At 53.8% G+C, this 12,407-nt stretch overlaps 2 protein-coding genes across 2 annotated transcripts; one reads left to right on the top strand and one right to left on the bottom strand.

Moving 5' to 3' along the window:
• The first annotated feature begins 1,940 nt into the window (after window positions 1-1,940).
• On the top strand, window positions 1,941-6,540 carry LOC133224078 (neuritin-like). The gene is made up of 3 exons (XM_061375337.1): window positions 1,941-2,074; window positions 2,513-2,660; window positions 5,650-6,540. Exons 1-3 carry the CDS (start codon window positions 2,032-2,034, stop codon window positions 5,876-5,878), a joined length of 420 nt encoding a protein of 139 aa, XP_061231321.1. The 5' UTR covers window positions 1,941-2,031; the 3' UTR covers window positions 5,879-6,540.
• Window positions 6,541-10,108: 3,568 nt separating this feature from the next.
• SYS1 (SYS1 golgi trafficking protein) lies at window positions 10,109-12,202 on the bottom strand. The gene is made up of 3 exons (XM_061375355.1): window positions 11,996-12,202; window positions 11,460-11,527; window positions 10,109-10,939 (listed from the first exon to the last, which is right to left on the bottom strand). The coding sequence occupies exons 1-3, from the start codon at window positions 12,155-12,157 to the stop codon at window positions 10,699-10,701; spliced, it is 471 nt and encodes a 156-aa protein (XP_061231339.1). The 5' UTR covers window positions 12,158-12,202; the 3' UTR covers window positions 10,109-10,698.
• Window positions 12,203-12,407: the final 205 nt, after the last annotated feature.

Raw genomic sequence — 12,407 nt, 5'->3', positions numbered from 1 at the left:
GAATCCCAACCCCATGGACACATCCCAACTGCAGCACATGAGCACTGCTCAGGTTGATCACTGACTGCTTGTGGGACAGGGCAGGAGCACAGGAGATGGTCCTGGCACATCCAAAGTTGGCCAGCTCAGGCTTAACCCAGTTTACTGATTATTTAAGCACCAAAGTGTGTCCTGTTTTCTCAGGGGGTCACGTAACCATTGCCCAATGTCCCCCATGAAGCTGCACCCCCTTCAGGGCTCCTCCCCATCCCCCGCTCGCAGCAGTTCGGGAACTCTGGGGTGATGTCACAGACGGGGTCACAGGGGCACCGCCCGTGCCCAGGCAACAGCACAGACCTCCACCCCTGAACCCACAGTTAGCCCCTGCTCCTACCTACGTGCTCCATCCCTTCTGCCCTGCTCCTGCCCTGCGCTTCTGCCCTACTCCCAGCCCTTTCCTCTTCTTCCATCCCTACACCTTTGTTCCTCGCTTCTTACACCCGACCTTCCTACCTGGAATACAGCACCAGAAGAAGTCCACCCTTACGATGGGGCAGGTGGACGAACCGATGGAGGTGGATGAGCAGGGGGATGAACCGATGGAGGTGGATGAGCAGGGGGACGAACCGATGGAGGTGGATGAGGAGGAGGACGAGGCGATGGATACCAGTTGATGAGTGGTAAGGGAGTACAGGTCCCCATCCACTGCAGGCAGTCAGGGTGGGTTGGCTGCTGCCATGCTGCGGCTGGGGCTGTGTGCGGCGGCCCCGCTGCAGGGACACGGTGCCCGGTGGCCTCAGCCTGGTGGCACAAGCACCACCACCGCGCTGCCCTGCGCTGCCTTGGGGACACACGAGCCGAGTGTGATCTCGTAGAGTCCCGCTCTCCGCAGCGTGTGGCAAACACAATGACCATCAGTAGCCTCATGAAATGACCTCGTGCTGCTTGTTTCCAGGGATGGCCGACAGGGAGGTTTTCACGGCGTTTGAAGGTTTCGTTAGAAGTGTTCCAGTTTATGTTGAAGATGTCTCTGCAGAGATGGGTGATAGGTGATAACCCCACAACGCTGCAGTTTGTGGGCTGGTGGGGAGTAGTGTCCCCAGCAGCAAAGCTGTCACCAGCTAAAAGAGAGCTCTGTTATGGCCACCCCCTTCAGTGATGCCATCAAAGCTGATGTGAAGCCTTCTGCTCCCCTTCCTGACGGAGGAAAAGGGACCCAGGATCAAAATCCTAACGAATATTCTAGATGCCATGGCAGCCTTGAGAATGGCTGGTGCCTGGATCAGGGGAAAACGTTCTGTAGCTGTAGGTGCTGGTATGTATGTCTTTGAACTAATGCACACTCAGCTCTTCATGTCCTCCATTGCTTTGCTCTGTGCCATTAAAGAGATCAAACAGGGCTACAAGAAAGCTGGAGAGGGACTTTTTACAAGGGCATGTAGGGACAGGACAAGGAGGAATGACCTTAGGCTGGCAGAGGGGAGATTGAGCTGAGCTCTTAGGCAGAAGCTCTTCCCTGTGAGGGTGCTGAGGCGCTGGCACAGGGTGCCCAGAGAAGCTGTGGCTGCCCCATCCCTGGCAGTGCTCAAGGCCAGGTTGGACACAGGGGCTTGGAGCAAGCTGCTCCAGTGGAAGGGGTCCCTGCCTGTGGCAGGGGTTGGAGCTGGGTGAGCTTTAAGGTCGCTTCCTACCCAAACCATTCTGGGGTTCTGTGAACCCCTGCCCTGCGGTTGCAAGAGTGCTATGGGGCCCATGGGGCCCTGGATGTGGGGTACACGGCATGGGGAGCCTCGGGCACTGGCAGTGAGTCCCGAGGGGATGTGATGCTGTCAGATCCAGGGGTGCAGGATGCAGCGGCGGTGGGGGGCGGGGGGGTGTGTGGGTACGGGGCTGCCCCCAGGTGCTCGTTAGCCGCGGCCCAGCCCCCTCCTTAATTAATTAGCCTGAGCCGCTCATTAGCGGTGCTTGGGGCCGGGCGCCCTCCCTGCGCAGGCGGGCGGGCAGCGCTGCCAGCCATGGGGATACCGGCAGCGGGGCTGGCGCCGCGGAGGGATGGGGCAGCGGTGGGGCACGGCCGTGCTGCTCCTCGCCATGGGTAAGGCTGTCCGGGGGGGGCCGAGGTGCCCTGGCGGGGGCTCGGGGACGCTTCCCAGGTGGCATCCGGAGTGCGATGCGGGTTCCCTTCCTTTCCCTTCTCTCTCCCTCCTTTTCTCCTCTTGGGGCCGGTGCCGTTCGTCGTTCCCAGGTGGGTCCTGGTGGCTGGTGCTGAGCTGCTCTCTACCCGGGGTGCTGGTGCTGGGGCACCCCAGCCGCCTGGCAGAGCGGCTCCTTCAGGCTCTCTGCACTTGCAGGCAGGGCTGGGGATGGGTGAGGGTCGGTGCACGGGTCGTGTGTGTCCCACGCGGATGGGGGGGGTGTCATAGTGCCCGGGTGGCGTTGGCACTGGTCCGGGGCTGCCCATGTCACCGCGGGAAGGAGGCGAGCCCTGTCCCCAAAGGTCGGGGTGCTCCCACCGACCCCACGCTGGTTGCAGGGCACCTTGCTGGGCTGCTGGCATCGGGCACTGCCTGCACCAACATTTACCAAGGCTTTTCGGACTGCGTCCTCAAGCTGGGGAAGAATATGGCTACGTATGAGGAGGCAGATGGCATCGAGCTCCAGGGGCTGCACCGAGTCTGTGGGTGAGTACAGCCTCTTGCCGGGACCTCCTGCGTGTCCCACCCTCGGGGTTATCTATGGCACACGGCCAGTGTGGCTTCTGAGCATTGCCCCTGTGCCAGGGGTTGCTGCCTGAAGGCTTCCCCTGTCCCCCACCCCGATTCCAGCTGTGCGTGCACACACGCTCCCCAGCTTGCTCTGGTTTCAGACAGAGCTGGTGGGCTCCATCCACCCATCTGCTGCTCGGCTCCAGCTGGGCAATAGCTCCAAACCGCAGGATTCATCCTGCACCCCCCTGCATGCCCACAGCCGGGAGGAGCAAGTGGGATCCAACCCCTTCTGCTCCCCTGGGAAGTCTCCCTTGGGACTCTGGTTTCATCCAGCGCCTCACCCATGGCTGGGGTGTCCCGGGGTCCAGCGGGGAGCAGACTGCACCCAGCCTCCAGCTGGATCCTGCTGCCTGAACCAAGCCTTTTACCTCCCTGCCAAGAGTTTTCATCCTTCTGGCTGGAATTTGCCTCTCCCCTGGTTTTGGTGAGTTTGTAGCAAGTGCCCCAAGGCCAGAACATTGGGAGGACATTCATCAGCACAGCGGTAATAATGGAATTGGGTAAGGAGGGGTGGTGTGGGGCAGGTTAGGGAAAGGGCTGCTTGAAAAGCAGAAGCAGTGGGGTGGGGGCAAGGAAAAGGTGGCTATAAAATGTTTGTGGAGATCAACAGGGGCAGCTCTGTGTCCCCAGCAGTGAGCTGTGAGCAGTGAAAAGGAGATGGAAGGAAATGCAGGCAGCAGTTGAGGGAAAACCCACAGGCCTTGGGGTGGTGGAATCCTGCCAGGGCGAGGCAGAGGGTGCAGTGCCCTGTGGGTCAGGCTTTCCAAGCTGCCTGAAGCTGCCCTGGGCTGCAGGGGAAGGCATCGCCCTCAGCCATGGGATGGAGGCGCTGGATGTGCACCTTGGGCTGGGCAGAGCTGGCTGGTGTGGATGGGGCTGTGGCAGGGCAGGAGCATCTGGGATGGGGCAGTCTGTAGAGGCTGCTGGGATGATGCTGCTGAGGTAAGTGGAGGGTCCCCAACCCTCCTGCCTGACTTTGTGGTTATTGCCAGTGTGGAAACCGTTCCCTTTGGTTTTCCTTGTTTCCAAGTTTTTCTTTCCTTGAATAAACCCTTTTGCTCAAGGAGAATGGAAAGCTAACTACCCACCATTATTTTTAAACGTATTTTGTTCATGCATTCCCGTGCCAGCAAACGTGCCTGGCACATCGAAGGTTGGTTGTGACCTGCTCTATTCCCCCATCGCCATGGAACAGTGGAGTCTCCTTCTCTGGAGACATTCAAAACCCGTCTGGACACATTCCTGTGTAACCTTATCTAGGTGTTCCTGCTCCAGCAGGGGGATTGGACTAGATGATCTTTTGAGGTCCCTTCCAATCTCTAACATACTGTGATACTGTGATGCAGTCCTAGCTCAGGATGAACAGCCCCCATGGGCATGACTAAAGGCAGGGTTGAAATTGGAACTGCTCTGGTTTGGGCTGCAGTACACTTACCTGGAAATGTGGCTTCCTGGTGTTAGGAAACAACAGAGCACACAGCGTGTGCCATGGCTGGCTGCTGGAGGGGGATTCCTCTGCTGAAGCTCACATAAAATGTGTGAGTTGAGGGGGTTTTGCAGGCTCTGGGGCACTAACAAGCTCAGAACAGGTCCTGGGATCTTCCCCACTGGCAGGGCTGGGGCTCTGCACCCCTGGGTCGTGCCAGCTTCTCCCACTGGTCCTGGTGTGCGGCTAGCTGGGGTTGTGGCTGGAGGAAAAGGCTGATAATGCCCCAGCTTCCTGCCAGGCAATGTTTCTGAATTATTAGCTTTTAACCTCAGCTTTCTCCACTGCTGACTGCTTTCCTGCCATGGTCCCCGCTGGGGGAGTGTGGGAGAGGGATGGATGAGGAGCTGGGAGTCAGCGTGGGGTGCCTGCAGCCTGCCTGGCTGAGCAGATGGAGGCTGTGAAGGGTGAAACACTGGGAATTGCTGTCCTGGCTGACAGCAGAACCAGGCAGGAGCTGTCATCCCCTTCTGCCCCCAGCCATCCTTTGCCTGAGAGGTTTAACTCTCACTAGGCAGAGCCGCCTTCTGCTGCGGCTGCAGGTCGGGTGCGAGTGCAGGAGGTTACCTGGGTTGGCACCAGCTTTTCTTACTACCTGGGATATTCATTCTGCCCCAGTGGCTCCATTTAATGAACTCCTTCACAGCTGGTGTTCTGACGCAAGCCCCGGGAGGAGAACTAAGCAGAGGGCTGGGGTCTGCCTGGCATGTCCAGCACAGGGCACATGGGACAAAACCGAGCTGTTCCTTTCTCATGTGCAGGGTCCGTGCTTGGCTGCATCTCCTTTCCAAAGGGTGGATGGCATGTGTGCCTGGTGTCCTGGTGGCGCAGGGAAGGGGGCAGAGCAGTTGTTCCTGTCCTGCATGCAGTGCCCAGTTGCAGGAATATTGTGGATCAAAGGTGGTGCCCAGCCCCAGCAAAAGGGGGGACAGGAAAAGAGAAGTGGAGGGAGAGCAAGGGTGGGAAGAGGCCTGGGAGCCTGCTGGAACTTGGGGATGCTGCTCATGGCTGGTCCCTGCCTTGCCCTGTTGCTCCAAAGCAGCTGCAGTAGAAACATGCTTTTGCAAAGCTCTTTTCAGGTAAAAGAAACTCCTTTTTCCAAAGAAGTTATGGAGGGAAGGTTAGTGGCAAGCATCACATGGAGCCTTACCTGTGCCTTGGGGAAGTCTTTATTTTGGAGGAGAACCACTTCCAGAGGAGAGGATGGCCTGTGACTTGCAGAGTATGAGGAAAAGGCATGAAATGATTTGTGTGTTCTGAGGCTTGGGGTTTTAGCCAAGATGCTCTGGGAGATAATGGAGGGGATGGGTAGTCTGGGACGCTTGCACAAAGCACAGGGGGCAGCAGGGACCTGCTCAGCATCTTGCTGCTGTTCTAATCCAAAGGGGCTGATGATGCCGTGTCCCCTGGCTGCAGGTACTGGGATGAATTTCATGCGTGTGCCCTGGCGGCGCTCTGGGAGTGCCAGAAGGAAGCAGCAGCTGTCTGGGAGATGCTGAGAAGGGAGTCTCAGAAAATCAAATTTCAAGGCAGTTTGTTTGACCTCTGCAGCCCCAGCACTGCCCAAAGCAGTGGGCCCTGGACCCGTGTTCCAAACGTTTCCATCCTCGGTATCCCCCTCATCGTTACTTGGCTGAACTTATAAACTGGAGCTCTGTGAGTATCACAGCAGAGGTGGTGGCAGTGTGTGTTGTGGCATCTTCCTGATCACCTTTCCAAACCTTTGAGGAATACACTGTGCGGTGCTCAGTGAACATGGCTCCATCCTGCGCCTGTGAGACATGGAAGAGCTCAACAGCATCTCCTGGGTTTTGCTGTTTCTTTGTAATCTGGAGTAAGGCCTTTCCCCTTCTGCCTCAAGGCAGGGACAGATCTGGCCGACTGCAGAATTTGGGAACTTGTGGATAAGGGGCAGAGGATGTGGAGAAAAAGGATAAACTGGTTCTGAACTCTGGATGCTTTTGCGTTCTTCTGTGGCTGCTGGAAGGAAACCTGTTTGCTTTGCGGACTCTTTCCACCAGATCAACTCTCCAGGTTTTTGATTTGGGCACTGAAACCAAGATGGGAATCTTCACCACTGACTTGTGAGGGCAGGGGATGGTGTATGTGCTGTTAAAGGCAAAAAGCAGACCTTGCCTCCCTGTACTACCCTTTTAATTTGAGGATGTGCTGAAACCCCTGCATCCCCCTGTACCTAATCACAGGTGCATGATGCCTTCTCTTGCATGCATCTGGATTCCTGAGTAACTCCTGTGTTCTGTGTAAATCCCTTTTCTAAGGAAATGGAGGCAAAAATATTTGGGGAGGGGGGTGAGTGGGGTGAAGGAATGTCAAGCTACCAGGATAGAGGACTTATAGCAACTCTTTTGCTTTAAAGCTTTCCCCAAGGTACCTGTAAGCAGCAATGTGGGTGCCAGTGTAATTCCAGAGTATTAAAGTTTGTTGTAGAGCCTACAGCATGGGAGAAGTTATTTGTCCTGCCTCTTTTTTGATAGCACAGTCTTGTCTCCTTTGCAGCTTCAGTACAAGCACAAAAGTATTTGCAACAGAGAGGGGCTTGCAAGTGGTTCCTGGGTATGTTAGAACTAACACCACATTATTGGGCAGTACAAGGCAGTTCAGTGTCTGAGGATGCTGCTGAAGCTCTGTGCCCTGCCTGGCTGCACAGCCCATAGGAGCTATGCCTTGCAGAGTATTTCAGGCTGCCTTTCACACATCACTTTGCTTGTTTCCACAGAGCATTTGTCCCCTTCCCAGGGCACTTGCTTTGTCTTTGCTAGGGGCAGGCAGCCGCCCTGTGTGGAGCTGGGCATGCTCATGGCTCCTCATGCTCCTGAGAAACATTGAACAAGGACCTTGTGCTGATGGTTTGAGCACTGCCCACCATGGGAGTGGGCTCAGCAGTACCTGCCATCACCCATAAATGATATTCTGAAATGGTGACCCAAAACCTGAAAATGTGCTTTACAGTGTGAGCAGGCAATCTGAGGCCCTGCTATTTCCACAGATCCCACTGGATGTATTGCAGGCATGCAGGCAAGCTCCTACAGCAAAGGATCTTCCTGCCAATAGTGGTATTGGGTCATACTGCTCCTACTTGGCATTCACGTGTTCTTCCTTTTACCTTCCCTATCACTTAACTCTGCTCCTGCAGCAGCAGGAGGGAGTGAATAAATTGAGGCAAATTCCAAGAAAGAAGTCAAGGAAGAGCAGTTGGAGTTCAAACAGCACTTCAACATCAGGCATCTGGGCTCTCTAGAGACAGCAGAGCTGTTACTAGTGTACTCAGCATCTCAGGCCCAAAGTCTTATGGGAAGCAGTGGAGAAAGGGTAAAGCAGAGCACTGCAAAACTTGGAGTGAAACACTTTGTGTTTTGCTCTTTTTCCATTCCAACACCAGTGTGTGCTCTTTGATCCTGTTCTCCACTTCCCATTCTCTCTTCTCCTGCCTGTGGCTTGCGCTGGGGAAAGCTGAAGCAGGTGCATACTGTATATAACCAAGTCTGGAGTCCTTTGTATCCAAATGCTATACCTGCTCTTTGTTTAGAATAGGTGTTTTAATGCCCTTAGGAAAAGAAATCAGCACAGCCACCCAAAATCCCACAACTCTTGGCTTCTCCTTGGATTTGGCAACTTTTTCTCTGTTACAAATTCCTACTTGTAAACAGCTTTGGGGAAGGGCAATACAAAAGTCTCTGCAGAGATCTCCAACAAGTCTTTCTGCAGAGCCATGGATGCAAATAGCTGACACTGCCGCTGTCTCTAAGAAGAGCAGGTGTTGGGGCATATCTTCCCTGGAAGCAAATCCCTCATCTATTACACACACAACCCAAAGATTTATGAAGAAACAAAGACCATCTGCCACCGTTCTGGTACAGAGCAGAGGACTGGGTTTTTTTAAGCCAAAGGTGCTTCTAAATGTGGCTGAAAGCATGTGAGTGAAAACTGAGTGTCTCACTTTGGGAGTGATGCATTTCAGAGCTTCCCTCCTCAACTGGTATTTCAGCTTTAGCACAACTTCTCCTACAAGAATTACAGTAGAATTCCTTGCAAAAGCAGTACTGTACAGACTCAGTTCTCATAGGCAGTCAGCAGACTTTCAGAAAGCTGCTCCTGATCCTACAGCATGCCTCCTGCTGACCCACTGCAGTTTGTTGGATGTCCCACAGCCCAGCATCTGTCAAAGATTCTTCTTGTGGCCTTGCCCTGAGTTTCTCCAGATACAAAGCTTGACCCCAGACTTCATGCCTTGCAATGGAGGCTGCTGAAGCACTTAGAGCATACCTCGTGTATTCAGGGAGTAAGGGGGTGTTCCTTGGTCCAAAGTTTTTGTGTCTGTTCTTACAGGGGAGCCAAGATTTAATCTGATCTCACAGCAGCTCTGGAATCAGCTCCCCATTCTCCTTGAAGAAATGGGGTGAATGTGGCTTTCCCTTTTGCACTCATAGTCACTGTAATTAATCATCCAGCTTCCACTTGCCTAAAGAACACAGGAGTTCCACTGTGCTCTGGTATTGAGCCTTGAATTAAATCTGCAGACTTTCCCTGTGCAGGGCTATTTCTCAAGAATAGCAACAAAACCCAGGAGAGGACAAAATGACCCTGAAACAGCCTTAAAGTACCACTGACACCAAGGCAGTGTTTGTCTGCCCCAAGGCGGAGTGTGCCCTTTGCTCTCCCCGATGCCGATCTCACCCGGCTCACTGCTCTTTTCCGAAGGAGATACTGGCACCTACTGGAAGTCCAGTTTATATCCAGGCTGAAGGTGACTGGAAGCCAGGCAAGTATCCTTATGTATGAGAAACGAGATATTGAGGAGGGATGAACTGTGCTGCTGACTGCACAGCAGAGCTGCAGGGGAAGCCCTGGGAAGTCACCTCTGGGTGCCCCTCCAGCAAAGCGCTGGCTCCTGCCCAGAAAGAAACTTCCATCAAGTCTTCCCTCTGAAAGATTCAAACTGCTTGAAGGCGCTTTTGGGCAGGAAAAGGTCCTGGTGTAATCCCAGAGTGTAAAAAAAGTTCTATCTAAACAAATGTAACTGGCAATCCTCCTCTGCAGCACAGCTGCCAAGTATTTAAAACATCAGGATGTTATCCTGCCTTAATTTACAGGATCTGAGTAGGAGAGCAGGAATTGAAATACAGCTCTCCCAGTAACAAAAGCCAAAAAAGCAGCTTCAAAGATCTTATCAACTTGTGCATCTCAAATCATCCCACCACTTTTCAACAAGGTGAATTAGCAAGTAACTCCCTCAAATTAACACTTATTAACATACAAAGGAAAGTTACTGCAGCAAGATGCTGCACAGAAAAGTCTGTCTTCAAAAGTGGATTTGCCCTCATTTGGGATTGCACAAACTGGCCGCCCCTCAGCGGAAACCAGGCAGGATACAGGTCTGCAGGATCTGGAGGAACCATCCGGCTCTGGCCCCTTGGCAGTAAGGTGGTATCCCTGCCTGCCCACAGGTAATGCTTTTTTTGCAGTGTATCTAAACATAGGCACATCCTGTTATTGTGAGGAACAAGGAGCAGTCTTACATTTAACTAAACATCACCTCTGCCAGACCAGATCTGTTGCTAGACTTCTGCAGTCTGCCAGGAAACGCAGCATGGCCTTGGGCTGAACACGTGGAGACCCTGGACTGGCCAGTATTCCTCCTGAAGTGAGGGTTATGCTGCTGACCTCCATCACAGCACTCGCTGATGTCTTCATTTTGGAGCAGAGGTATGAAACAGTTGTAGGAATTTTTGTGTCCTAGAGTGGGCATCTTACAGCCACGTGTTCTCTGGCTGTATCCTTCTGTTGCCATGATACAGACACTCAAGGTGTCCTTGAAGTGCTCAGCTTCCCAGGAGAACAGTAACAACGCTCACAGCAACATAATACTTTTATTATTACAAAAGATTTCTTCAGCAAACTGCTGTCTGACATCTCTATGTATTAAACATGGAAACAGCAAACATCCATCCAACATTATAGGTTATTAGGGTCTCAGCTGGTGATTTGGGTAAGTACAGCTATTTTCTTTCTCCCCATTCGTTCACTTTGACTATTTTTCCTGGAAGCAACAGCTCCCAGCCTTGCTGCTCACTGTGCAGCTCCTCCAAGAAGAGCTGACCATTGCATTACCCATACAGGGCACTCCCACATTTAGTTCCACATGCTCCTCACACATCAAGTTTTGCTACCTGACTTTGAACAGTCTCATGAGCGAAGAGTTTAAGAGCACACTCGCCATACAGTCATATTAAATGCTTTGTTAGCAAAATAAACATCTGTTCCTCCCCTGTTGTGGACTGAAGCCACAGGAGATGCTCACACTCATGCAGTCACCAAGATCCCCCCAAAAAACCCTGCCCAAGTCTAAACAGACCTGCTGTGCTTCTTCAGTGATAATTCTTGGGCATGAGATGCACTTGTGCTGGGAACAATAACATAATGCAGCATGTTGTTGCCAGAGCGAGTCTATACGTTGGATTTGGGGGCAGAATTGAGGGGGATTTCTCTGAGTTCTATCCTCATGCAGAGGTACTCCCCGATGGCAGCCATCAGCGCGGTGCACACGATGTGCACCAGCCACCACGTCAGGGTGGAGGGAAAGTGCGAGTTATAAATCCAGCAGGCCAGAAGGTGGAAGAAGTGAACTGTGACTGTGAAGTCCAGGCACTGCTTTCCTCGGCGGATGAAGTACAGCAAGCCCAAAGCACTGCAAAATAAACACGGAGGTTAATAAAACTCTGGATAAGGGCATATAACAACAGCTATCAGTGCAGGTTATTTAGCTGGTTTGAAGCTTCTTAAATATTTTAAGGATGGGTTGCTCCTGACATTTTTCCAGGCTGCTGCAGCAAGACTTACAGGCTTACAGCTTTGTAATTACATGACGGCAGGGAAATGAGCTTTTAATGTAGAGAATGAGGCAGGAATTTTGAAATCCTGACTCTCTGCCCAGTGTCAGGAGAAAAAATACATTCTTGTTTATAGATAAGTATTAGCTGACATCCATTAATTCTAACTTCCAGTAAAATCTCTCACAGAAGCAAATCTTATTCCCAGCAGTGAAGTGTAATAACTTATTCAGGATCCCGAAAGTCAGGAGTCAGTAGCTCCCAACTGCCCTCAAGAGACACAGTCAGGCACGGGGCTTTCAGGAGGTGCTGAATTCTCTTAAAGTTTAATATTAAGAAAGAACAAGACACAGGAGCTCCAGCTAGCTGCTGACTTACCAGGTGAGTGCATTGAGGACGAAAGCCATCATGGAGAGCCTCCCCGGCGGGGTTGAGAATCCTAAAATCTACAAGGGACTATTAGTAGGAAACCACTGCACAAATCGCAGCCCACAGCAAGTAATCTCCTCCCGTGGCCCCACCGCACCGGAATGGCCCTGCACTGATTGGGATCTATGAGAGGAGCTCGAGCAGTTACAGCAGTCTTTCCAAGAGCTGTCTCGGGGTGCCTATAGAAAAGGGACAGGTCTGTTTCTCTACCATCTACACAAGAGTGTGGACGGGGGCTTGCATCTCCATACTGAGATCACCTATACGGGGGATGCTGGCTTTATACTGGGGGTACCGCTACACAGCAAGGTGCTGGCTTTATAGCGGGGGTACCTCCACTCACCGGCAGGGCCTGCCTCCACCCTGGGGGCACCTACACATGCAGCGGGTCTGTCTCTATGGGGGGGCTGTCCCTAACGCTGGGGAACACCGCCCGCCCCCCCGACGGGGAGCCCCCGAGCAAGGCCCCCTCCCTGCGCCCTCACCTCGTCGCTGAAGATTTGGTGCAGGGAGGGCCCGGTGCTGCCCAGGGTGCCGAGGAGGGCGAGCCAGAGCCCGAGCGAGCTGTAGTACCCCGCCTGCAGCAGCACCATCTGCGCCACGATCAGCGCCGGGTCCCACACGTAGCTGCGGAACTGCGCCGCCATCGCCCGCCCGCCCCGGCGCGCCCGGAAGTGGCGGGCACCCCCGCGCGGCAGCGCCCCCTAGCGTGGTGGAGGGCCTCCTCAGGAGCTGACCCCTATCCCCGGCCCTGACCCTGACCCCCGGCCGCGGTACGGCGGGCAGCGGGTCGGTTCTGCGGCGGAGCCGGGGTGCCGCTGCTCCCGCCCTCGCTGCACGGCAGGTAAGAGCCGGGGAGCCGAGCCCGCTGGCCCCCTCAACGCCGGCCCGGCACAC

Source organism: Neopsephotus bourkii, unplaced genomic scaffold, assembly GCF_033783945.1.
Source record: "Neopsephotus bourkii isolate Nb327-2 ecotype Australia unplaced genomic scaffold, CSIRO-AGI_Nbou_v1 NB_1663, whole genome shotgun sequence".
Taxonomy (NCBI): Eukaryota; Metazoa; Chordata; class Aves; order Psittaciformes; family Psittacidae; genus Neopsephotus; species Neopsephotus bourkii.
The sequence above is the reverse complement of the archived record's forward strand: the minus strand, read 5'-3'. Positions and strand labels throughout refer to the sequence as shown.

Excerpts from the sequence above, each read along its gene's own strand:
- SYS1 (XM_061375355.1), bottom strand. The coding sequence starts at position 12,157 with ATGGCGGCGCAGTTCCGCAGCTACGTGTGGGACCCGGCGCTGATCGTG. Across the intron at positions 11,528-11,995 it reads ACCAAATCTTCAGCGACGAG|ATTTTAGGATTCTCAACCCC; the intron begins GTGAGGGCGCAG and ends AGTCCCTTGTAG. Across the intron at positions 10,940-11,459 it reads GTCCTCAATGCACTCACCTG|TGCTTTGGGCTTGCTGTACT; the intron begins GTAAGTCAGCAG and ends TTTATTTTGCAG.
- LOC133224078 (XM_061375337.1), top strand. The coding sequence starts at position 2,032 with ATGGGGCAGCGGTGGGGCACGGCCGTGCTGCTCCTCGCCATGG. Across the intron at positions 2,075-2,512 it reads CGTGCTGCTCCTCGCCATGG|GGCACCTTGCTGGGCTGCTG; the intron begins GTAAGGCTGTCC and ends CGCTGGTTGCAG. Across the intron at positions 2,661-5,649 it reads GGGCTGCACCGAGTCTGTGG|GTACTGGGATGAATTTCATG; the intron begins GTGAGTACAGCC and ends CCCTGGCTGCAG.